Here is a 26,186-nt window from a genome sequence, read left to right as displayed (position 1 = left end):
AACACCATTCTCTGTGATTTACAGCTGTATCTTTTACATTAATTCTTGAAGAATATCAAAGGGCCTCAGATCAGCCCCTCCATAAATAGACAGCGTCTGCTCAATACATATTGATTATCTACACAGCAAATGACAAGACTAGTGTCCTGTCCAGGGGGTGTACAGGTCTACTATTTTAATTTGATCACTGTTGTTGCAGAGGATTTTCCTGCACAGCAGGAAATGCAAACTTGTAGTGTATTCAAGCTTTAAAAAGGCTTCTAAAGTTTGTAATTTCCCCTTTAAATTGTCAGACTTTAACAAAAAAAGTTATCAACCCTGCAAGAATGTCAATTTATTATAATCCACATAATAATTCACATGTCCTGTTGCTGCAGGATTATTTTCCTGCTGTGAGAAACTGGTCAAATTAAGATAGCATACGTACAGTGGGGAGAACAAGTATTTGACACACTGCCGATTTTGCAGGTTTTCCTACTTACAAAGCATGTAGAGGTCTGTAATTTTTTTTGTCATAGGTACATTTCAACTGTGAGAGACGGAATGTAAAACAAAAATCCAGAAAATCACATTGTGTAATTTTTAAGTAATTAATTTGCATTTTATTGCAAATCAAATCAAATCAAATTTATTTATATAGCCCTTCGTACATCAGCTGATATCTCAAAGTGCTGTACAGAAACCCAGCCTAAAACCCCAAACAGCAAGCAATGCAGGTGTAGAAGCACGGTGGCTAGGAAAAACTCCCTAGAAAGGCCAAAACCTAGGAAGAAACCTAGAGAGGAACCAGGCTATGTGGGGTGGCCAGTCCTCTTCTGGCTGTGCCGGGTGGAGATTATAACAGAACATGGCCAAGATGTTCAAATGTTCATAAATGATCAGCATGTTCGAATAATAAGAAGGCAGAACAGTTGAAACTGGAGCAGCAGCACGGCCAGGTGGACTGGGGACAGCAAGGAGTCATCATGTCAGGTAATCCTGGGGCATGGTCCTAGGGCTCAGGTCCTCCAAGAGAGAGAAGGAGAGAATTAGAGAACGCACACTTAGATTCACACAGGACACCGAATAGGACAGGAGAGGTACTCCAGATATAACAAACTGACCCTAGCCCCCCGACACATAAACTACTGCAGCATAAATACTGGAGGCTGGGACAGGAGGGGTCAGGAGACACTGTGGACCCATCCGAGGACACCCCCGGACAGGGCCAAACAGGAAGGATATAACCCCACCCACTTTGCCAAAGCACAGCCCCCACACCACAAGAGGGATATCTTCAACCACCAACTTACCATCCTGAGACAGGGCCGAGTATAGCCCACAAAGATCTCCGCCATGGCACAACCCAAGGGGGTTGCATTACATAAGTATTTGATACATCAGAAAAGCAGAACTTAATATTTGGTACAGAAACCTTTGTTTGCAATTACAGAGATCATATGTTTCCTGTAGTTCTTGACCAGGTTTGCACACACTGCAGCAGGGATTTTGGCCCACTCCTCCATACAGACCTTCTCCAGATCCTTCAGGTTTCGGGGCAGTCGCTGGGCAATACGGACTTTCAGCTCCCTCCAAAGATTTTCTATTGGGTTCAAGTCTGGAGACAGGCTAGGCCACTCCAGGACCATGAGATGCTTCTTACGGAGTCACTCCTTAGTTGCCCTGTCTGTGTGCTTTGGGTCGTTGTCATGCTGGAAGACCCAGCCACGGCCCATCTTCAATGCTCTTACTGAGGGAAGGAGGTTGTTGGCCAAGATCTCGCGATACATGGCCCCATCCATCCTCCCCTCAATACGTTGCAGTCGTCCTGTCCCCTTTGCAGAAAAGCATCCCCAAAGAATGATGTTTCCACCTCCATTCTTCATGGTTGGGATGGTGTTCTTGGGGTTGTACTCATCCTTCTTCTTCCTCCAAACACGGCGAGTGGAGTTTAGACCAAAAAGCTCTATCTTTGTCTCATCAGACCACGTGACCTTCTCCCATTCCTCCTCTGGATCATCCATTGGCAAACTTCAGACGGGCCTGGACATGCGCTGGCTTGAGCAGGGGGACCTTGCGTGCGGATTTTAATCCATGACTGCGTAGTGTGTTACTAATGGTTTTCTTTGAGACTGTGGTCCCAGCTCTCTTCAGGTCATTGACCAGGTCCTGCCATGTAGTTCTGGGCTGATCCCTCACCTTCCTCATGATCATTGATGCCCCACGAGGTGAGATCTTGCATGGAGCCCCAGACCGAGGGTGATTGACCGTCATCTTGAACCTCTTCCATTTTCTAATAATTGCGCCAACAGTTGTTGCCTTCTCACCAGGCTGCTTGCCTATTGTCCTGTAGCCCATCCCAGCCTTGTGCAGGTCTACAATTTTATCCCTGATGTCCTTACATAGCTCTCTGGTCTTGGTCATTGTGGAGAGGTTGGAGTCTGAAACAGGAGGTAGGCTTCTGCCCTATGAGCTTTTTTAAATGTACATTTGAGTAAATCAAGTAGAAGTGGTGGAGCAAAAACCCACCGACACACACTCGTGCCTTACTCAAGGGCACATCAACAGATTTTTCACCTAGTCGGTCAGGTTTTCGAACCAGCGTCCTTTCAGTTACTGGCCCAATGCTCTTAACCACTAGGCTACTGGCCACCCACTGGCTCAGGCAAGGCATACACAGCTGTGTTGAGCTTGTCATCTTTTCATTTCATGTTGTGTGATATACAGATGTAGGACCTTAATTGGATCACCCTGTTGCACAAAATGTAAAACGTGTGGTTTATTAAAAGTTTTAAAAGGCTTCTGAAGATTCTGAGATTTGATCAACGTAATCCACATAATAATTCACATTTCCTGTTGCTGCAGGATTATTTACATGCTGTAGCGAATGGGCTCAAATTAAGATCCTATATATGTACAGTACATAACAGCACGGTTAGGAAGTGCATCAGACCTCTATGAGTTATTATTTTCACAGACAGTGCTGGATCATGGGCCGTGAAATGTTCCCTGTTTGTCACACTATTGTGCCCTGACTTTGATATGTCCCTTCCTTGTCTGTATCCCAGGTGGTGCTGGGCTTCGTGTGCGAGGCTGACTTCAAGCTGGTGGCCAAGGCCATCCGGAACCGTGTCAACGCCATCAAGCGCCAGCGGGAGAAACTGCGCCTCCTTGCAGAGAAGAAGAAGGAGGCCATTGAGGAGGAGCCAGAGCCTGCACTGCAGCCGCCCTCCCCGAAAATCAACAGGTCTCCATCAATGTTGGAGACTCCTCAGTGCCCCATCCTCATCCCCACCCCGACCCCCACACCTGCCCAGAGCCAGGTTCAGACCCCCCCGAACCCTCGGACCCACACTCTGTCCCCACTCAACAGCTATCTAAACTTGGGCATCAATGCCAGCTTCATCCCTGAACCAGAGGAACCAGAGGCAGACCAGCATCAGCACTTCCAGGTCCACCACACCAGCTGCTCCTCAGCCAACTGTAAGACCACTTAACTTAACCTTCAGCTGATTTTGGCTGTGCCTGCGTCCCTAATGGCACCGTAGTCCCTATATAGTGTACTACTTTTGACCAGGGGCCATAGTAGTGGACTATATAGGGAATAGGGTGCCATTTGAGACACAGATTAGACTGTATCACATGTCATAGTCTCACTGGTCAACAAGGTCTATTGTCAACCTTGACACCGGGTGTGGAATTTTACTAGCCCTTGAGGTTATAAAAGCAATGTCCATTATGGCAGTATTTGGCAGTATTTGTTGATTTCGTAATTGTTGTTGTGCTGAATGGCCCTGACTAGGCCCTGAGAGAATGAAATGTGAGCCTGAGGATAACTTAATTATTCAGTCCTAGATGGTCTTACCTCTCCAGTCGAGTGTGTGTGCGTGTGTGTGTGCGTGTGCACGTGCGTGCATGTGATTATCCTCAAATGTTTTCTAGTGACCAGCAGGAAGACTATTAAAACTCTCTTTGACTGCAGGTCCCAAATAATTCAGGTTAATCTAGTTTAAATATTGGAGCTGCATTCTTCCACATTTGTCATTGTGTACTCACCATGGTGTTAATCAATAGTGAATCCTCTGAGTCCTCTCTGTGTGTGCACACTACTCAAAAATGCTGGGTTAAAAACAACCCAATTTGGGTTACTTGGTAAACCAGCAGTGGGTAAATATTGGACAGAACACAGGCTGGGTTATTTTGACTCAGCCATTTGGGTTACTTTACTAACCCAACATGTTGGGTTGTTGGGATTGCCCAAACATGGGTTAATTTAACCATCAATTGGGTTTTATATTCACTTTCATTCTGGGATGAATGTAATCCATAGGTTATTTTCAGGAGGCCTGGCCCATAAGTGGTGTGGCTTTCATGAAGTTATTTTTGGCCAGCCATGAGAGTATGAGTGTAAATGTAATTCCTGTTAATTATGTTAAGTTTGTACCCTGAAAAAAAATATAAACACAACATGCAACAATTTCAAAGATTTTACTGAGTTACAGTTCATATAAATAAATCAGTCAATTGAAATAAATAAATTAGGCTCTAATTTATGGATTTCACATGACTTGGTTCAGATACCTTAAAAATGGCAGGGGCGTGGACCAGAAAAACAGTCAGTATCTTGTGTGACCACCATTTGCCTCATGCAGCACGACACATCTCCTTTGCATAGAGTTGATCAGGCTGTTGGTTGGGTTGTAACCTGTGGAATGTTGTCCCACTCCTCTTCAATGGCTGTGTGCAGTTGCTTGATATTGGCGGGAACTGGAATACGCTGTCGTGCACGTCGATCCAGAACATCCCAAACATGCTCAATGGGCGACATGTTTGGTGAGTATGCAGGCCATGGAAGAACTGGGACATTTTCATCTTCTAGGAATTGTGTACAGATTCTTGCGACATGGGGCTGTGCATTATAATGCTGAAGCATAAGGTGATGGCGGCAGATGAATGGCACGATAATGGGCCTCAGGATCTCGTCACACTATCTCTGTGCATTCAAATAGTCATTGATAAAATGCAATTCTGTTCATTGTCCATAGTTTATGCCTGCCCATACCATAACCCCACCGCCAACATGGGGTATTCTGTTCATAACTTTGATTTCAGCAAACCACTCGCCCACACGACTCCATACATGCTGTCTGCCATCTGCCAGGTACAGTTCAAACCGGGACTCATCTGTGAAGAGCAGCATGCCAGTCGCCATCATAGGTGAGCATTTGCCCACTGAAGACAGTTACGACGCCGAACTGCAGTCAGGTCAAGACCCTGGTGTGAATGACGAGCACGCAGATGAGCTTCCCTGAGACGGTTTCTGACAGTTTTTGCAGAAATTCTTCTGTTGTGGAAACCCATAGTTTCAACAGCTGTCCGGATAGCTGGTCTCAGACTCAGGTGAAGAAGCCAGATGTGAAGGTCCTGGGCTGGTTACACGTGGTCTGAGGTTGTGAGGCCGGTTGGACGTACTGCCAAATTCTCTAAATCGACATTGGAGGTGGCTTATTGTGGAGAAATTAACATTACATTCTCTGGTAACAGCTCTGGAGACATTCCTGCAGTCAGCATGCCAATTGCACGCTCCCTCAAAACTTGAGACATCTGTGGCATTGTGTTGTGAGACAAAACTGTACATTTTAAAGTTGCCTTTTATTGTCCCCAGCACAAGGTGCCCCTGTGTAATGAGCATGCTGTGTAATCAGCTTCCTGATATGCCACACCTGTCAGGTGGATGGATTATCTTGACAAAGAAGAAATGCTCACTAACAGGGATGACAACAAATTGGAGCACAAACTTTGAGAGAAATAAGCTTTTTGTGCATCTGGAACATTTCTGGGATCTTTTATTTCAGCTCATGAAACAAGGGACCAACATTTTATATATTGCATTTATATTTTTGTTCAATGTAAAATCATTAAACATTATTATGTATATATTGTAACAAAGTGGTAACTATCCCAACACTGGGATATGCATAGGCTTTTGTGGAACTCATGCACTTATGTAAGCCTCATTAACACTACAAAAGTGCCAGTTGTTCAACCTTAAAGGGGCAATCAGCAGTTGCTACATCCATTTTTGGACTTAAATAATGACATGTACCCATTGATTCTTGAAGAATTTAACTTAGAAATGCCTCATGAGCTTAGTTCAGCAGTCGTACTCCATCAGAACCCAAAATGTAAGCTTGTTTTGCCACAATGTTTGTAAACAAAGTAAATGTAAACAAACACTGGTTAAAACTTTTGATATCATGGATGGTCAGTCCTTACATAAGGACTGACCATCCATGATATCAAAAGTTTTAACCAGAATTTGAGAGTTGTTACATTTCTCCAGCCCCATCCCTCAGCGTTTTACCCACCATCAACAATCCAACCTTTCTGTTTTAAAAGAGAACAATCCAAATAAGTGACCCTATGCCTGCAACCCAGCAGTTAGGTCATCCAAATAACCCAGCATTTTTTAGTGTGTGTGCGTGCATGCGTCTGTATGTGTGTGTGTGTGAGTGTATGTGCGTGAATGCGTTCTTTTGTGTGTGCGTGCGTGTGTGTGTGTCAGTGAGTAAAGGGGATGCGGCCGTGCCTGGTCAGTCACATGCTCATGTTTCATGTGTTTGTTGTAACAGCTGACTGTGAGACAGACGGCTATCTCAGCTCCTCTGGCCTCCAGGACCCCCTGGAGACAGCGGTCAGCCTCAAAGGGTCAACCCTCAACGGGACTGGGACTACCTCCCTCAATGGACACCCTGACCACCACCCCATCCCAGCCCTTCGCTTTCCCTCTGTGAGTGAATGGGACAAATAGTGAGCTAGTTATCCAAGTGTAAGAGTAGTAGAGAGGCGATGACTAGCAACTCTACCTCAACTGTCCCTGCTTATTTTTGAATGACCTTTATTCACTATGTTTCTGTGACTGTTGCCTTATGCTTAATTGTTCCCTCTCCTTTTCCCGTTTGTAGAGTATTGCAGTATTGGGTAATACGGAGCATGGTCACTCTGGAGGACACCCTCCCAGCGGCTTTACCTCACCTGTGGACAGGTACTCTCCTCAGCCTCTTCCCTAGAATAAATACTTTGTCTATTTTTATTAGAAAGAGACATTCATCTCCTGCCATTCCCATCACCCCCAGACACACACACGTACACACATGCACACACACACACATACACACACTCGCTGAGAGGCAAAGAGTCAGTCAGTGCTGCGTTCCTTGATCTGTTTTTGGATGTGCTTCCAACAGCAGTGGAATAGACAAACAGACCCCCAGTTGCCAAGTTCCTACTGGACCCTCTAACCTCTAGGCTTCCTATGCCTCTGTACACATCTGTGTGTCCGAATAGCAGACTGATCTGGGGGAAACAACAGCCTCTCCCTAGTCTAGTGTTTGAAGCACAATGGACTTTGAGGTTTCTGTCTGTTTTACTTTAGTATCAGATGTTTCTGGCTAGGGGGTGTTTGTGTGTGCGTGCGTGAATGCGTGCGTGTGTGTGTGTGTTGTCATCTGGTGCCCATTCTGTCTAAGGTATTTTGTGTTCCAAAACATCTTCAGCACGCACTACTTATGATTCTATACATATCAATTAGAAAGATGATACTTTGGGAAAGTGGGAAATACCTTTTTACAGTTAGTCAGCAAAAACACTACTTAAAAACTGAAACCCAACACCAACACATAAAACCAAACAAGTATGTCATAAACAAGAAGAACGTAAACAAAAACATTTCCATTTCCCCATTACGTCCATCCTGAGTGGGTGAACAACCAGTTTTGTCCACCGTGAACTGAAGTTCCCCAAAAGTACTTCAGATTTGAGAGAATGGTTAGAACCTGCCAACCAGTAGAGTGTTTGTCTGTAAATCTTTGCTGAAGTAGTGGATGGAGGGAGGGATAAATCAGGGACCACGGCACTAAGCGACCCAGAGGACTGAATTTAAGCTTTTTAAAATGTACTGCATGTCCCAGGCTGTGCAACATGTTCATAATATAAATACTACACTGCTGAACAGAATATGTGGATTTGTGGTTCCTTTACTATGACTGTGTACTTGTTTTCTATAGGAGATTTGTCCCAACTGCTGTAGGCCCATATTACAGCACACTGATGTTTAATATACTTCCGGCGCCGACAGAGATGGCCGCCTCGCTTCGCGTTCCTAGGAAACTATGCAGTTTTTTGTTTTTTTACGTGTTATTTCTTACACTAGTACCCCAGGTCATCTTAGGTTTCATTACATACAGCCGAGAAGAACTACTGAATATAAGATCAGCGTCAACTCACCATCAGTACGACCAAGAATATGTTTTTCGCGATGCGGATCCTGTGTTCTGCCTTACAACCAGTGTAACCGAGTGGATCACATGCAGCGACCCAAAAAAAAAAAAACGACTCAGAAAAAGAGGGAAACGAAGCGGTCTTCTGGTCAGACTCCGGAGACGGGCACATCGTGCACCACTCCCTAGCATTCTTCTTGCCAATGTCCAGTCTCTTGACAACAAGGTTGATGAAATCCGAGCAAGGGTAGCATTCCAGAGGGACATCAGAGACTGTAACGTTCTTTGCTTCACGGAAACATGGCTAACTGGAGAGACGCAATCCGAAGCGGTGCAGCCAGCGGGTTTCTCCACGCATCGCGCCGACAGAAACAAACATCTTTCTGGTAAGAAGACGGGCGGGGGCGTATGCCTTATGGCCAACGTGACATGGTGTGATGAAAGAAACATACAGGAACTCAAATCCTTCTGTTCACCTGATTTAGAATTCCTCACAATCAAATGTAGACCGCATTATCTACCAAGAGAATACTCTTCGATTATAATCACAGCCGTATATATCCCCCCCAAGCAGACACATCGATGGCTCTAAACGAACTTTATTTAACTCTCTGCAAACTGGAAACGATTTATCCGGAGGCTGCATTCATTGTAGCTGGGGATTTTAACAAGGCTAATCTGAAAACAAGACTCCCTAAATTTTATCAGCATATCGATTGCGCAACCAGGGGTGGAAAGACCCTGGATCATTGTTACTCTAACTTCCGCGACGCATATAAGGCCCTGCCCCGCCCCCTTTCGGAAAAGCTGACCACGACTCCATTTTGTTGATCCCTGCCTACAGACAGAAACTAAAACAAGAAGCTCCCACGCTGAGGTCTGTCCAACGCTGGTCCGACCAAGCTGACTCCACACTCCAAGACTGCTTCCATCACGTGGACTGGGAGATGTTTCGTATTGCGTCAGACAACAACATTGACGAATACGCTGATACGGTGTGCGAGTTCATTAGAACGTGCGTTGAAGATGTCGTTCCCATAGCAACGATTAAAACATTCCCTAACCAGAAACCGTGGATTGATGGCAGCATTCGTGTGAAACTGAAGGCACGAACCACTGCTTTTAAATCAGGGCAAGGTGTCTGGTAACATGACTGAATACAAACAGTGCAGCTATTCCCTCCGCAAGGCTATCAAACAAGCTAAGCGCCAGTACAGAGACAAAGTAGAATCTCAATTCAACGGCTCAGACACAAGAGGCATGTGGCAGGGTCTACAGTCAATCACGGACTACAGGAAGAAACCCAGCCCAGTCACGGACCAGGATGTCTTGCTCCCAGGCAGACTAAATAACTTTTTGCCCGCTTTGAGGACAATACAGTGCCACTGACACGGCCTGCAATGGAAACATGCGGTCTCTCCTTCACTGCAGCCGAAGTGAGTAAGACATTTAAACGTGTTAACCCTCGCAAGGCTGCAGGCCCAGACGGCATCCCCAGCCGCGCCCTCAGAGCATGCGCAGACCAGCTGGCCGGTGTGTTTACGGACATATTCAATCAATCCCTATACCAGTCTGCTGTTCCCACATGCTTCAAGAGGGCCACCATTGTTCCTGTTCCCAAGAAAGCTAAGGTAACTGAGCTAAACGACTACCGCCCCGTAGCACTCACATCCGTCATCATGAAGTGCTTTGAGAGACTAGTCAAGGACCATATCACCTCCACCCTACCTGACACCCTTGACCCACTCCAATTTGCTTACCGCCCAAATAGGTCCACAGACGATGCAATCTCAACCACACTGCACACTGCCCTAACCCATCTGGACAAGAGGAATACCTATGTGAGAATGCTGTTCATCGACTACAGCTCGGCATTCAACACCATAGTACCCTCCAAGCTCGTCATCAAGCTCGAGACCCTGGGTCTCGACCCCGCCCTGTGCAACTGGGTACTGGACTTCCTGACGGGCCGCCCCAGGTGGTGAGGGTAGGCAACAACATCTCCTCCCCGCTGATCCTCAACACTGGGGCCCCACAAGGGTGCATTCTGAGCCCTCTCCTGTACTCCCTGTTCACCCACGACTGCGTGGCCACGCACGCCTCCAACTCAATCATCAAGTTTGCGGACGACACAACAGTGGTAGGCTTGATTACCAACAACGACGAGACGGCCTACAGGGAGGAGGTGAGGGCCCTCGGAGTGTGGTGTCAGGAAAATAACCTCACACTCAACGTCAACAAAACTAAGGAGATGATTGTGGACTTCAGGAAACAGCAGAGGGAACACCCCCATCCACATCGATGGAACAGTAGTGGAGAGGGTAGCAAGTTTTAAGTTCCTCGGCATACACATCACAGACAAACTGAATTGGTCCACTCACACAGACAGCATCGTGAGGAAGGCGCAGCAGCGCCTCTTCAACCTCAGGAGGCTGAAGAAATTCGGCTTGTCACCAAAAGCACTCACAAACTTCTACAGATGCACAATCGAGAGCATCCTGGCGGGCTGTATCACCGCCTGGTATGGCAACTGCACCGCCCTCAACCGTAAGGCTCTCCAGAGGGTAGTGAGGTCTGCACAACGCATCACCGGGGGCAAACTACCTGCCCTCCAGGACACCTACACCACCCGATGCTACAGGAAGGCCATAAAGATCATCAAGGACATCAACCACCCGAGCCACTGCCTGTTCACCCCGCTGTCATCCAGAAGGCGAGGTCAGTACAGGTGCATCAAAGCTGGGACCGAGAGACTGAAAAACAGCTTCTATCTCAAGGCCATCAGACTGTTAAACAGCCACCACTAACATTGAGTGGCTACTGCCAACACACTGTCAATGACACTGACTCTACTCCAGCCACTTTAATCATGGGAATTGATGGGAAATGATGTAAATATATCACTAGCCACTTTAAACAATGCTACCTTATATAATGTTACTTACCCTACATTGTTCATCTCATATGCATACGTTGATACTGTACTCTATATCATCGACTGCATCCTTATGTAATACATGTATCACTAGCCACTTTAACTATGCCACTTGGTTTACATACTTATCTCATATGTATATACTGTACTCGATATCATCTACTGTATCTTGCCTATGCTGCTCTGTACCATCACTCATTCATATATCCTTATGTACATATTCTTTATCCCCTTACACTGTGTATAAGACAGTAGTTTTTTTGGAATTGTTAGTTAGATTACTTGCTCGTTATTACTGCACTGTCGGAACTAGAAGCACAAGCATTTCGCTACACTCGCATTAACATCTGCTAACCATGTGTATGTGACAAATAAAATTTGATTTGATTTGATTTGAATATATCCTCACATTGGGCTTCATTTGGCATATATATTTGGCATGTATAACAGTCTAGCTCTGTTTCTGACCTAAAACTTGACAGGTGTTTTTTTCTATTTCCTCCTAATAGCATAGCATGTATTTTAACTCATAAATGTTACAGCGGTTATGACACAAATTCACTAACACACCAATCCTCTTCACAGCTACGCCTCTGACATGATCTCGGGTTTGAGTGACGTCTATGAGGGCCTATCAGAGAGGAGCGGCAAGACTGCTGCCAGGCGCACGGCTGGCAAGCTGTTCCGGAGAAGGGCCCGTTCAAGACTGCGCATCACTGGGGTAAAACAAATCATTCAATTAATCAATCAAGACTATTCTATACACGTGATTGTCAAGTCTAATTGTCAAGTCCACAGGTAGGGCCCATCCCAAATGGCACCCTATTCCCTATATAGTGGAGGAATAGGGTACCAATAGGGTGTCATTTAGATATGCATACTTTGCAGTGTTTCCCCTATAATAATTTAGCAGCGGCACCCAATAAATTGTCGCCACCACTCAAAATAATATGATTAAATTTGATTATTTTTGGGGGATATTCTGCCGAGACACGCTTTTAAGCATTTTATGCATTTCTTTTTCAATGATTCAGCCTATTTATTCAAAGCCCCTATGGTGCATCAGTTGGGCTACAGGTAGTAAGGCTTTTAAAGGGAAAATTATATTTCAGATGGTGTCAATATAATTCCATTTTCATTCATTTTGAGGTAGAATGTCATTTAAAAAGTAACCAGAAGTGACATTATCACAGTCGTTATACAAAAAAAGCGTGGTTATTCAGTTTATGTTATCATTTTAGAGGTTATGCTGTTAGTACAGTATGCTCTTCCTCCACCTGCCATGTCTCTTGTGACCAGAACACCTGGGGAAGCAGAAACAAACATTTACATTTTAGTCATTTAACAGACACTCTTATCCATACATTTTTGTACTGGTCCCCTGTGAGAATCAAACCCACAACCCTGGTGATGCAAGCAGTAGGTACAATGATATGCAAGCGCGCACACACACACACACACACACACACACACACACACACACACACACACACACACACACACACACACACACACACACACACACACACACACACACACACACACACACACACTGAGAGTGCTTTATCTTTGTTCTACTGCTACCCCAGTGTCTTTATATTCTACGTAACATAAACAAACTAACACTGGTGGATGGTGTCTCTATGTGCAGCTCTCTGACAAAGACGACCGGGTGGTGGAGTGTCAGCTGCAGACTCACAATGACAAGATGGTTACCTTCAAGTTCGACCTGGACGGAGACAACCCAGAGGACATTGCAGCTGTCATGGTTTGTTGTCACCCTCTAGGGTGTGAATAGCCTTAGGTCATTTAGGGTTTTATTTAATGACAGCCATATTATTATCTCCGTGTTAAAGACTCATTATGCTGAAGGAAGAGCCTATAAACGCAGGAGAAATGAAGCCCTATCAGCTTATCTTATTGATACTCCTCTCTACTTCTATCTCACACAGCAGCACAGACTCTATATCCCACTTCCAGTTAAAACACTCTTGTGTTTCTGTGTCATATAGATTTATCTTGGTTAGGGGGTTGAGGCAAGAAGATAAGCAGTTTACACACGTGCCATTTTAGTTTACATGTGTGTGTCTCATTTTATTTTGATTACGAACTTGGGGAGGTTCTGGCGTAGAGATACACAAAGTACGTAGGCATGATGAGGTAGTGGTATTTTCAGCTTCTGTTGGTGGTAGATTCCAGAACTTTGTGTTCACTGAGTGTTCTGTTTATTCCGATTCTGAATGAAACACAGTGAGCTTTTGTTTAGGCCAGTCTTGGCAAAGAGCTGGTCAGGTCTCATAAATGCCCCTATTAGTGCAGCACACCAGCACTATACGAGCTGAATTAAGACATACTGACAGGAGAGCCAGCCCATTCACCACACCTCACCACACCCCTCCACCCAACCCACAATTCACAGAATCTGCACAACATAGACTCAGACTGCTTCAACAAATTAGCATACTATGAAGGTTGGACAAGAAGCCACTTATGACTCAATACACAATAACTGAAGATGGAAGGACAGATGGATGGACGGAAGGATGGACAAAGAGACAGACAGGCATGCAGACAGGCAGGCAGGCAGGCAGGAAGGCAGGCAGGCAGGCAGGCAGGCAGGCAGGCAGGCAGGCAGACAAACAGACATATGTTATCAATGTGTTATTATTAGGTTATTAATGTTATAAAAATGTTGTTATTCATATGTTATTAATGTGTTAATTGCGTCTGTATTTTCCAGGTTCACAATGAGTTCATCCTGCCAGCGGAGAAGGAGGGGTTTATCCAACGCATAGGTGACATCATCAAGAGGGCAGAGGCTCTGATGAAGGAGCATAAGGTCCATGTGGGTGTCGGCCACGGAGCACCACGCCCACAACGCCACAACGGGGTCAACTCACTATCCGCGTCCCAGGTAAGTACCACTACTAGTACCAGTACCAATACCAGAAATAGTACCAGTACCAATACCAGCTCTGGGTTCCCACATCATCAAAACCATTTCACTGACTTTCAAATGTTCACAGACTCTGTGTCATCATGGTATGTACTACTAGCTATGTGATTATATATTGAGGAGGAATTTTATGTGAATTGGGTGTGAATCCAATTGTGGAGGATCTTTTAATTTCCTTTTGCGGTCAATGCATAGGGAGCTATAGTGAGCTTTAGGGAGATGTATGGAGCATTAGCAAGCTATATGGAGCTTTAAGGAGCTATGGGGAGCTATAGGGAGCTTTAAGGAGCTATAGTGAGCTATAGGGCGCTATAGGGAGCTTTAGGGAGCGATATGGAGCATTAGCGAGCTATAGGGAGCTTTAAGGAGATGTATGGAGCTATAGGGAGCTATGGGGACAAATATGGAGCATTTGGGATCATTAGGGAGCTATAGGTAGCTATTTGGAGCTTTAGTGAACTATGGGGAGCTTTGCAGAGCTATGGGGAGATTTGGGGAGCTATATGGAGCTTTAGGGAGCTGTAGGGAACTATAGGGAGCTTTGGGGAGCTATGGGGAGCTTTAGGGCGTTATAGGGAGCTATAGAGAGCTATAGGGAGCTTTAGGGAGCTATAAGGAGCTTTAGGGAGATTTAGGGAGCTTTATGGGGCTATAGGGTGCTATAGGGAGTTATAGGGAGATTTATGGAGCTATAGGGAGCTATAGTGAGCTATAGGGAGTTATAGGGAGCTTTATGGAGCTATAGGGAGTTATGGAGCTATAGGGAGCTATAAGGGGCTATAGGGAGTTATAGGGAGCTTTGTGGAGCTATAGGGAGCTTTATGGAGCTATAGGGAGCTATAGGGGGCTATAGGGAGCTATAGGGATTTATATGGAGCTTTATGGAGCTATAGTGAGCTATGTGGAGCTTTATGGAGCTATAGGGAGCTATAGGGTGCTATAGGGAGTTATGGAGCTGTAGGGAGCTATAGGGAGCTATAGGGAGTTATGGAGCTATAGGGAGCTATATGGAGCTATAGGGAGTTATGGAGCTTTAGGGAGCTATATGGAGCTATAGGGAGTTATGGAGCTTTAGGGAGCTATAGGGAGTTATGGAGCGATAGGGAGCTATAGGGTGCTATGGGGAGCTTTATTGAGCTATAGGGAGCTTTATGGAGTTATATGGAGCTTTATGGAGTTATAGGGAGCTTTATGGAGCTATAGGGAGCTATAGTGAGCTAAGGCTATGTAATAAAGTCATACAGTGAGGGGGCATTTGTATGGTATACATTACATTAGTTTAAATACAATGCCCCCAGCTGTGCTTATCCTGGGCAGGTCATAAATATAGTAGAAGAGTGTGTTTAGTAGGGGCCTAGTGGGGAAAATGCAGAGGAGAAAGATGTGGGTTAAGGAGTAATGGAGAAGGTGTGCTCAGAAGAAAAGCAACTGGAGTAATACTGTAATCAGGACATGGTGGTACTAAAAAGCTCTTAAATCCCCGTATAAATCCTATGACGTCATTAGTGGAAGTGCACCACCATGCCTAGGCTGTGTACACTAAATCAAATCACATTTTATTTGTCACATGCTTCGTAAACAACAGGTATAGACTAACAGTGAAATGCTTACTTACCAACAATGCAGAAAGAAAAATCTAAAAAGAATATAAAATTAAAAACACAAGGAATAAAATACACAATGAGTAACGATAACTTGGCTATATACGCAGGGTACCAGTACTGAGTCGATGTGCAAGGGTACGAGGTCATTGAGGTAGATATGTACATATAGGTAGGGGTAAAGTGAATAGGTAACAGGATAGATAATAAGCAGTAGCAGCAGGGTATGTGATGAGTCAAAATAGTTAGTGCAATACAGATAATCCAGGTAGCTATTTGGTTAACTATTTAACTTGAACTATTTAGCAGTCTTATGGCTTGAGGGTAGAAGCTGTTCAGTGTCCTGTTGGTTCCAGACTTGGTGCAATGGTACTGCTTGCTGTGCGGTAGCACAGAGAACAGTCTATGACTTAGTCTATGACTAGAGTCCAGCTCTAGATAATATAACTAGACCATTATTTAGGTTCAGAGTGGTTTGCTGAGAAAGGGTGTATCGGCCCTGGTCAAAAGTAGTGCACTATAATGGGAATAGGGTGCCATTTGGGACGCACATGTACCTAGATAGGGGCAGCCAGGAGAGAAGAGTCTGTACTGCCAGGACATGTTCTTATCCTCAGAACACAACCAGCCTGCTGTGCTGAGCCTTCCAGTAAACGGATCTAGGAGAACAGTGAAGAACAATGTGTTGTTTCATGTGGGTCGGGAGGACCGGTAACTCCTCCTCCTCCTCCTCCTACACGCACACGCACACGCACACGCACACACGCATACACAAAGTGAAGTAGAACACTAAATAGAAGTTAATGGTTGCCTTAATGAGTCCTTATTAAAATGGATCGTATCATTAAAATTGCCCTGGCTAAACGCAACTGACTTCTCAACAACAAACCCCTTGGGAAGACCAATGATAAATGCAGTGTATGAAGTAATACTGTATCATGAATATAATAACGGTGTATATCTGTGTCCTCTATTCCAGCCTAATCTTCACAGTCACATTCTGGAGCGGACACACTCTTCCTACTCTCTACCTGGTAAAATGTCTAAACCTTAATCTTCTGAACTTCCTTTTCTACTGCTTGGTCTTTGTTATATTTCTGGGCCTCACTTGGCCTATGTATGTTATATTGGGTTTGCATGGCAAATAGACCTGCATGTGTCTGTCTCTATAAGTTTCCTTAATTTTGTTGCCGGTGAACATGTCCATTTCAATGACTGAGACTGACTGTGTCTGTCTGTTCTCTCAGACTTCAGCATGACTGGCCCCAGTGTAGGGGTATGTGACTCTCCCTCAGGGCCCACTGGTGGAGGAGACTTCTTCAGCCCAGCAGACATGACTTCACCTGCAGGGAGACCTCTATTACGCTCCCAGTCTTTCCAAAACGCCCCAGGTACTGTATTGTAAGGACCCACCTCTCCTCCTCTTCCTCCTCCCCATGGTCCCATGTGAAGAGGAATTGTTTACTCTTCACATAGAGAAAACTGTTGTAGACTGAGGTTGCTTCACAAATGGCACCCTGTTACCTTCAAGGCACTACTACCAGAGCCTGGTCAAAAGTAGTGCACTATTATGGGAATAGGATGCCATTTGGGATGCAGACAGGGATTTGTTTGGAATTAGAACATCAATGGAGTGGGGAAGGACTTTTTTTGACATTTGAAGAGTCTGAAATTGAAAACGTGTGTATTCATCACAAGTCTTTAGTTTAGTTGAGAACCCTACATTGGAGACTAGCCAGAGATATTGATAACTCTTCAGGGACTTTTCAGGACGCCATAACATTCTTCATTCATTGATTTGACATTTAATTCAACAATGGCTCTACAGTTATGGACCAACACGACTCCCGACACTGAAGTAAACAAGCCACTAACATGTCAATGGGATGGAAATATACTGTAGGTTAGGCAACTATAAATGTGGCGGAGAGCCAAAAGGCATTGCGAAACCTGACTGTGCTGTGGCTGTGTCCAGCAGAGAATAGAGACCACTGGGGAGGGAGATATACTTCAGATGGCCACCAAGTCTTTAGCTAGTGGGGGTGGAGGGGCAGTTGTATGTTCTTTAATTGAAGTCAAATGCTTCCTTCTCTTGCGGTGGGAGTTTTGGAGGAGACTTTCTTGAAAAGTGTGTGTGCTGGCAAACAGATGTTGCAGAGAATCATACTGTAGTACAAGTTAGGCCAGAAAAGCTTATGCTTCACAGTGAGAGCATTCACATCTCAAAAAGAGGCTAAAAGCGCTCTTCAAGTGAAGTAATTACCCAAGAGGCCCTAGGGCAAGGCCGGCGCCGCACCACTGAGGCACAGACCTGGGGTGTGAGGTGCAGGGATGGTTAGTCAGAGCCATGCAAATCTCCTGACAATACCAAGAAAGGAGTCTGAGGAGGGAGGGGTTTTATGACGGTGTTGGGCCCGGTTTGTGTTCTTCTCTGCCAAGATCAGGATGAGTCTCAAATGGCACTCTATTCCCTAAATAGTGTATTACTTTGACCAGGGCAAATAGGGTGCCATTTGGGATGCATACATAACAGCGCATGCCCCTACATACAACCAACCGCTCCGGCTATCAGGGCCTTTATGCAATGAAATCATCATCCAAGCTCTCTTAAACAGGGATTTTGTTAGACAAAACCCTACCATGGAAACCATCTTTATACCACACATGAGGAATTTATTTTCTAAATGTCTGATGTCACTTGGCAGTGGGGCGGAAGGAACGACAAGACAATCCAAAATCTGAGAGAGAGATGGAGCAATAATATAATTGACTCTTTTACAACCTAGGGGATTCTGCTAGTAAATGTCTCTCGAGACGTTGGCATAAGGGTTTGTGTGAGGACACTAAAGAACCCATTAAGGTTTTGTAAGGCGTTCCTTTTACATAAGTGGTGTTTCTGAGTTAGGTCATGTTATGTTGTTTTGTGTCTACCAATCAGTCACCACACATATGAAGTTCCCTCTCAGGAAATAAAAGTTTTGAATGAAATAATAATAACTAACATGTATTGTTATGTTTTGTTTCTATGTTCCAGGTTCTCCTCACTACTACTACCACCACCCAGCCTCCATGTACTCCTCAGAGCCCCCCCAGCAGCAGCAACACCAGCAGTACTACCACATGCCCCCCTTCATGGGCCACACACACTTCCCCTTCCCCTACCCAGTGAACCCCGGTGCCCCCAAACCAGTGGGGTCCCATCCTTCCCTCACACGGGTCGCCAGCAACCCCACGTTCCCCTCCGTCCTCTCCCCAGCCCCAGGCTCCCCCAGCGGCCCCCACTCTGATGCTCCGAGCCCCTCTGAGTACAGCGGTGAGGGGAACCCCCTGACCCTCCCTCCTCACCCCCAGAACCCCAACATGTGGCCCTCCCACACACAGCCCCTCTTCTCCCTGGCCAACGTAATCTCCATGGCAATGAGCATGGCTCAATCCTTCATCCCTGCCAACAGCCTGGCTAACCAGGGGATGCCCTCTATAGCAGGCTTCCACCCCCAGCTAACCCACCCTCAGTCGGTCTACTCGTCCGTCTACTCCCCCCACTACCAGACTGCTCCAGTGGAGCTCCCTTACACCCAGGGTGGGACGCCTGGCCAAGGGCAGCAACACAGTGTATACCAGGGCCCAGACACTCCACCACAGATGCAGAGGGATGGCTCAGTGTCTGTGTACTCTCAAAATGGACACCCCGGCTGGCAGCATAATCACATATCTCCCCCTACGATGGGCTACAACAGCCCACAGATGGTATCACAGCAAGCAGCATCCAGCCCTCTATGCCATTTACAGAATAGTTCCCAGGGGTCCTACATGGTTCCTCAGGACCAGTCTGATGTGTCCAGCTGTGCGTCAGGGTCTGATCTGTCCCCTTCGTTCCCAGACAGCCCGGAGAGCACAGTAAGCTACCAGCCAGTCCATACATGACTGTCTGACAGTGAGAAGTAATGCCATTCTGACAAGTATTGTCCCCCCTCCCCCTTCTCTTTTCCCAAGTTATCATCGTTCAGCTCAACCACACCAATGTCGAGACCTACGGTGCCTGAGATGAACGCCAGTGCTCCCAAGCCCAGACTATCCCCCAGTTACACAGGTAAGATTCACAGTGACTTTCCCCTCTCTACTTCTACACTAGCTGTATTCTGTATTGTACCGGCCCTTACCTAAGCTTACTGTTGATCTGTTGATGGTAGGAGATGGGTTGGGGAGGATGCTGGCAGACCTTTGTTGCTTCTGTTAGCACACTAAACAAATGCAGAGTACACACTCCAGACACACACACACATACAAAAACACACACACTCCAGACATACACAGACACTCAACGAGGCCTGTTTTATGTTGTATTTGGTCTAAATAAGGCCTGATGACTGTGTTAGGGCCAATTGGCTCTTCCTGTTGTTTTCAGTTCTGTTTTGTGTTTTATCCTGTCCACATCAGTGTTTGGTGACATTATCACCTATAAGCACTAGCAGTGCCTCGGGATCTGTTGCGTAACCACATGTCTGGATGGAATGTTCCATTGAATAAGGGACCAATAGGTAGGTGTGATAATACCCCCGCCTACCAGTATTGACCAGTTAGAACCCACTGGGTACAGACGTCAATTCAACGTCTATTCCACATTGGTTGAAAGTAATTTCATTGAAATTACGTGGAAACAACGTTGATTCAACCAGTGTGTAACCAGTGGGAAGTTTTGCCCAGCAGAAATGACCAATCAGAAGGCTTCCACGCTCATTACAGGCCTCTCCTCCCACATCCTCCCCACCTGTCTGTGTTCACACCCCCACCCCCACCCCAACCAGCTCCAGTACCCCAGCAACCCAACCCAGCCCATTTCGCTCAACAGACTGACAGAACAGGCTCTGTTTTTGAGAAATCCCAGGGCCACATTCAGCAGAAAATAATTGTTTTCCAACCGTGTAGAGTAGTTACACCTAGTGCCAGACCTCCGCTAGCTCTTGCTTCCCACCCATTTATGGCACCATGAACACAACCAGATGTTGGCAGTAGATATGGCAGATGGATTGGTTTTTCTGACAGAAAGTTATGAAACTAAGGCCAGGATTCTATCCGATCCCTGGTAGATCCGCGTAACAGCACGCTTGACATTTAAAGTACATTTCAGATTGAGATGACATTATGCATTTGAATCAATTTGAAAGTACGAGTCAATGTCAATGGAAAATGATATCACTACTGGAACAGAATGTAAACACAAACTGCAGATTGTGAAAAATAATAATTATCACTGTGATGATATTAATCATAAACCTCCTCCACCACACAGATCCCCCGCCTGCTGCCGTCACAGTGGGTCGTTTCCAGGTCACCCCTAGCATGGAGATCCCTGTGCCTGCTGCACCAGAGGGACAAGGCTCTAACCCCACCAGGCCCAAGTCAGTGGGCAGCTCCTCCCCAGGTCGAACCAGGCCCAAGTCAGTGGGCAGTTCTACCCCAGGCCCCACCAGGCCCAAGTCAGTGGGCAGCTCCTCCCCAGGCCCCACCAGGCCCAAGTCAGTGGGCAGCTCCACCCCAGGCCCCACCATGCCCAAGTCAGTGGGCAAATCCACCCCAGGCCCCACCAGGCCCAAGTCAGTGGGCAGCTCCACGACAGGCTCCACCAGGCCCAAGTCAGTGGGGAGCTCCACCCCAGGCCCCACCAGGCCCAAGTCAGTGGGCAGCTCCACCCCAGGCCCCACCAGGCCCAAGTCAGTGGGCAGCTCCAACCCAGGCCCCACAAGGCCCAAGTCAGTGGGCAGCTCTACCACCTCCGAGAGCAGCACAGAGGAGCAGGGGCGGGCAGAGACCAGCCTGAACACCTCCCTCACTCTCTCCCCCCCAGACCGACACCTCCCTGTGGAGGAGGACCGGGAGGTCCAGGTAGGGTGGGCCGGGACCAAAGAGCAGCAGCAGGAAGAGGAGGAGGAAGAAGAGGGGGAAGAAGATGATGAGGAGAAGAAAGAGCAGCAGATAGTAAGAAGGAGGAGTGTGTGTAGTCTCAGTCTGATGGGTACGTCTGCAGACAGCGGCCTGTCCGTCACGGTGGTGGATTCAGAGGGGCGTGGCCTGTGGGAGGGAGGTGCAGGGAGCCCTACCTACAACTCGGCCCTGCACCACTTGTGGCTGAGCTACAGCCGCAACTTCACGTACATGAGCAGTGACGACTCGGAGAGCGAGGACGAGGACATGCGGGAGGAGTTGCAGGTGATGAGGGAGAAGTGAGTGTTTCACCTTCAGCATCTCTCCAGTTATTTACCCATTTTCCTTCCAGATCGATTTAGGGTTTGAATCTAAGTTTGATTACTTTGAACTCAACTTGCATCTCAACTATTCCAAATCACTTAAACAAGTCCTGAGTTCTCACTTATCTGTTTCTCTGTCTCTCTTTCTCTCTCTCTCAGACACTTGGTGCAGGTGCAGAGTCTCCAGGCCACCCAGAAGAGGGAAATTGAGGAGCTGTATGAGAGGATGGGGAAGGTTCCCCCTGCGGGGATTGTCTCACCTGCCGCCATGCTCTCCAGTCGCCAACGCCGTATCTCTAAGGAGAGGAGTTACCCCTCCACCTCCCGCAGAAACAGCCTGCAGCGCCTGGACATGCTCCCCCTCCAAGGTATCATCAGGAGGAACTCTCTGGGTGGCAGCAACAGCAGCAGCAGCTCTCTGGAGAAGCCCTCTAAAGGGGTGACCTTTGCTTCCGATGTCAGTAGAATGGTTAGTTCTCTCATTATGTCTTTATTTACTGTACACAGAGCATGGCCACGATTCAATTAGAGGTGCATTATCGGTTGTGCAATGTGCTTGTCTACAACGCACCTCTGATTGAATCACGATCCATATCTTACATTTATTTTGCTGTCTAAAATCTAAGTTTATCTGGAAATCATAATGTGCAATGCACGATGCTCTACAAATTTAATCATTGCATCTCCTTGTCTCCTCTCTCACCAGTAAGAATCTTCAGCCATGCTTGCTGTAGAATAAGCCGACTACCTCATCTAAAATGTGACTGAAGTAATCATGCCCATCCTGCTGGAGGAAAGAACTGACATCACCTCTAAACCCTTTATCTGGGCCCCCATTGGAGGAGACTAACCTAGATCTCCCAGAAACCAGGAAGCTCCTCTGCTGATCCAATAGTCACAGGGTTAATCATAGGTCACAGGTCCGTCAGAGGTCGCTGAGCCCTCTGCTATGAAGGGGCAACAGAACCTTTGTCGTCCTCTGTCAGTCACCCCCAAGAGAAGCTTGCCAGATTCAACGGTTCAGTGCAACATACCCGTTCTAGGACACCACCAGAGCAGTGTTTAAAGTGAGATGGTCAAAAGTTTCAAAACGTCCTCAGCTAATGCGTATAAAAGGCTCACAATAGTGCTAGCCCAAGTAGTGCACCATCATTCTTCATACTATGCAATGCTAGTGAGAAAGGTGCGATCATTGTACATAGCGCCTTAATGATCAGCTGTAGTCCTGCCTTGTAGCCACAGAGCAGTAAGGGTTGTTCCAGCTACAATATTGGGATCATGGGATCGAGGCCGAGGCTATTGATCATTATTTTCCTGCTTATCTGACTGTCGCACACATTTTTATTGCAAGCAGTGGAGTGAGATGAAGCTCAGTAACTCTCTCTGTGTTTCAGATGATTCACTCTCCTCTTTGCACATTTGACTGTCTGTTTGCAATCTGTTGATGCTGACTGTAGCTCGCTACTGCCCTCTAGAGTCGGACTACCAAAGTCCAGATATGTTGTTATAGTTTTAGTAACTCATACCTGTTTTCCAATGTACAATAGTGATGCAACAATATTTCTGTTGAATTCAACAGATTTATGAAGGACGACTGTTGTCAATGTGTAGAAAGATGTGAACATAGGTGTTAAAAGATGTTAGGCAGTACCTTATATACAATTATAGTGAGCATTTATCAATATAATGCAACACTATGACATGTAGCTTTCCGAACAACCATATACAGTACTATAGGTAGACCAACAACACTGAAATCTTTTAGGTGTCAGTCTTTCCAGAATATTTCAGAATTTCACATGTTCATATGAAATATAAAAAGGTTATACAGTAAGAAGCTAGGCACAATACAGCTCTATAAATGACAAATAGCCAAGACTAAAACTACTTAAAAAACAAACAAAAAATCAAGTTAAATTGCCAAATCATCCACATCGATTAAAAAAAGGCAATTTATGGTTGATGATTTTCAACTCTCCTGTCTTTTTAGCTGAGACTATATTTTCTCCCCAAATAATCAAACATAGGTCTAGACTACTGGTTCTCAGCATGATTGTAAATGTGTAAATATGAAATAATGCATTTGTAAATTACTTTTACAAATGAATCAAAGACATTTGGGCAAGCTACTTTTCTTGTGCAAACACATTGACAATGATAAACCTTGCTGCAATAAACCAGGCACCCTATGCACTTTAGTCAATTCTACTTTAGTAGTAACTCACACTTTTTGGTAAAGTAAGTAGCATATTTATATGCACAAGTGGGGAAGAGTACGACTACCCTAACAAATGAATTAAACTGTGAGCCCATATTAGTGATTGCCTTAAATACACATATGGAATTCTATTGCAATGATACTCTTAAGATTCATATTTAAAGAAGGAAAAGGGAATGCATGTATGATTGTTGGTTGATTGTATTGCTTTAACATACAAAGCTGCTGTCCTGCCATGCTCAATCTGTGCCTTGTCCTTGCAATGTCTCATTTTATATTTTTACTCTGTAGCTTTGGTGGCTACAACATACTCTGTAACTCATATTTTGACATAAATACAGTTGAAATAATGTGTTCCTCTCAGCTGCCGTACTACTGTGGCAATATCAGTGTATGAAACATTACACTGACCTTGCCTATAAGATGTCATTTATTGTTGTGAAAAAACAAATACAATATAACAAATGTACAACTCAATCCTTTATCAACATAAATATATTTCAATATAAATGTGTTTCTTTCTCTCAGTTGAGCTGATCTAATTCCACCTATTTCAAGGCCACTGTAGAATTAACATTACTGATATAGGTTGAATTAGTTTAATAGTTTGGGAGAAATCATTTGATGCTGATTTGAAGGGAATACAAATAATTTTACACAAGTGCCTACTCGTTGGGAAGAAAGGGAAGGAGAAGAGGGTCATGTTCATTGGGGCACTTAACAGAAACCATTTAAATAAATGTTGCCATCAGCTTGGTGCCTAATGAACAAGACCCAGGATCCTGATATTATAAGGGGTAATCGGGGGCAATAGATAATTCTTTCTACAGACAAGCATGTTTAATCACCATGAAGACGCTTAATTCAGCAACACAACCACATAAAAGTCTATATACCAGAGCAAAACAGGGCCCGATGCTGCCTTGACAGTGGCTAGCAGTGGAATAAGATGTAGCACCAGCATTTGTCAGCATTAGTCCCTTCCAGTGCAAGTAGGCCTACAGGCGATAGGATCAGTGGCACACCACACAGTCGATCTGAGCTCAGTCCATCTGATCATTAAGTCAGTTGGCGCCTGTCTTTGCCCCCCCCATCCTCGCGACCTTGGCCTCCTCATCCAGCTCATCCATAATCTTCTCCTGTTTCACTGAGTAAAACGTGTAGCCATCTAGGGAGGAGCAAAGTCAAGGCAAATGTGCTGACAGAGGCAAGGTGTGTGCTGGGTATGAAGCTATAGTCGAGCGTAGCTACATAAACACAAGGATGAACGTTTTCATCATCATCAACATACATTTATGGCAGACATGTTTTACACTCATCACCAGCTTTCACTGTAGCAACTTGTAATAAAGTGGCATGTTGAGAGAGAGCTACTTAGCTAACTGTAGTTAGATCCTTGCTTGGCTACTAGCTAACGTTACATTGTTATCCAATTAGCTAACTTGCTACAGTACATGGCTGTTATGCAAACACATGTCATGCGGTTCTTCACCACTACAGCGTGAATTTCATAACCTATCTACAATGACTTACAGCTTCAAGGACATACATTAATTATGTCTGGTTGACTTTAACTGCTAATAGTTATGGCAACATTACAATGGATCGCTATATCATGCAGTTTAGGGCAAATTAGCTCATGTTACGCAGTTCACCTTTAGTGACTTGAGTTTGGCAAGGATACAAATACCCATTACAATGGCTCCGATAGCAAGTCCTGTTGCAATATTACGGCCCCTGAGTTGCTGCGATTTCTTCTTCCATTGCGCGAGCTCCACTTGTCTGATAAAGTAGAACTCGTCCCTGGTAAGATCCTCCTTGTTTGGATCTATCCTCTTTGCAAAAGGGACTTCGGGATCCACTGTCGGTTTCTGGTCAGCCATTTTTGCGACAGCCTGACCTGCTTGTGCAACTGTATAATAGCTCCCCCAGACATTTCCGGTTTCGACGCGAAAGGTTCGTTTTTTAATAGT

At 45.5% G+C, this 26,186-nt stretch overlaps 2 protein-coding genes across 3 annotated transcripts in view; one reads left to right on the top strand and one right to left on the bottom strand.

The window, feature by feature from the left end:
• wnk4a (WNK lysine deficient protein kinase 4a) overlaps positions 1-24,723 on the top strand; it is a 77,279-nt gene extending 52,556 nt beyond the window's left edge. For both annotated transcript variants that reach the window (XM_024388112.2, XM_042306177.1), the window contains exons 8-20: positions 3,048-3,462; positions 6,612-6,769; positions 6,945-7,024; positions 11,779-11,914; positions 12,845-12,961; positions 13,934-14,107; positions 16,730-16,784; positions 16,998-17,141; positions 18,785-19,647; positions 19,744-19,840; positions 21,041-21,971; positions 22,155-22,464; positions 22,702-24,723. In XM_024388112.2, the coding sequence (XP_024243880.2) occupies positions 3,048-3,462; positions 6,612-6,769; positions 6,945-7,024; positions 11,779-11,914; positions 12,845-12,961; positions 13,934-14,107; positions 16,730-16,784; positions 16,998-17,141; positions 18,785-19,647; positions 19,744-19,840; positions 21,041-21,971; positions 22,155-22,464; positions 22,702-22,704 (3,483 nt within the window). In that variant the 3' untranslated portion in view covers positions 22,705-24,723. The remainder of the gene's footprint in view (positions 1-3,047; positions 3,463-6,611; positions 6,770-6,944; positions 7,025-11,778; positions 11,915-12,844; positions 12,962-13,933; positions 14,108-16,729; positions 16,785-16,997; positions 17,142-18,784; positions 19,648-19,743; positions 19,841-21,040; positions 21,972-22,154; positions 22,465-22,701) is intronic.
• Positions 24,626-26,139, bottom strand: LOC112224518 (cytochrome c oxidase assembly factor 3 homolog, mitochondrial). The gene is made up of 2 exons (XM_024388116.2): positions 25,898-26,139; positions 24,626-25,381 (listed from the first exon to the last, which is right to left on the bottom strand). The coding sequence occupies exons 1-2, from the start codon at positions 26,094-26,096 to the stop codon at positions 25,278-25,280; spliced, it is 303 nt and encodes a 100-aa protein (XP_024243884.1). The 5' UTR covers positions 26,097-26,139; the 3' UTR covers positions 24,626-25,277.
• Positions 26,140-26,186: the final 47 nt, after the last annotated feature.

This window comes from Oncorhynchus tshawytscha, linkage group LG25 (genome assembly GCF_018296145.1).
Source record: "Oncorhynchus tshawytscha isolate Ot180627B linkage group LG25, Otsh_v2.0, whole genome shotgun sequence".
NCBI classification, from domain to species: Eukaryota; Metazoa; Chordata; class Actinopteri; order Salmoniformes; family Salmonidae; genus Oncorhynchus; species Oncorhynchus tshawytscha.
The sequence above is the reverse complement of the archived record's forward strand: the minus strand, read 5'-3'. Positions and strand labels throughout refer to the sequence as shown.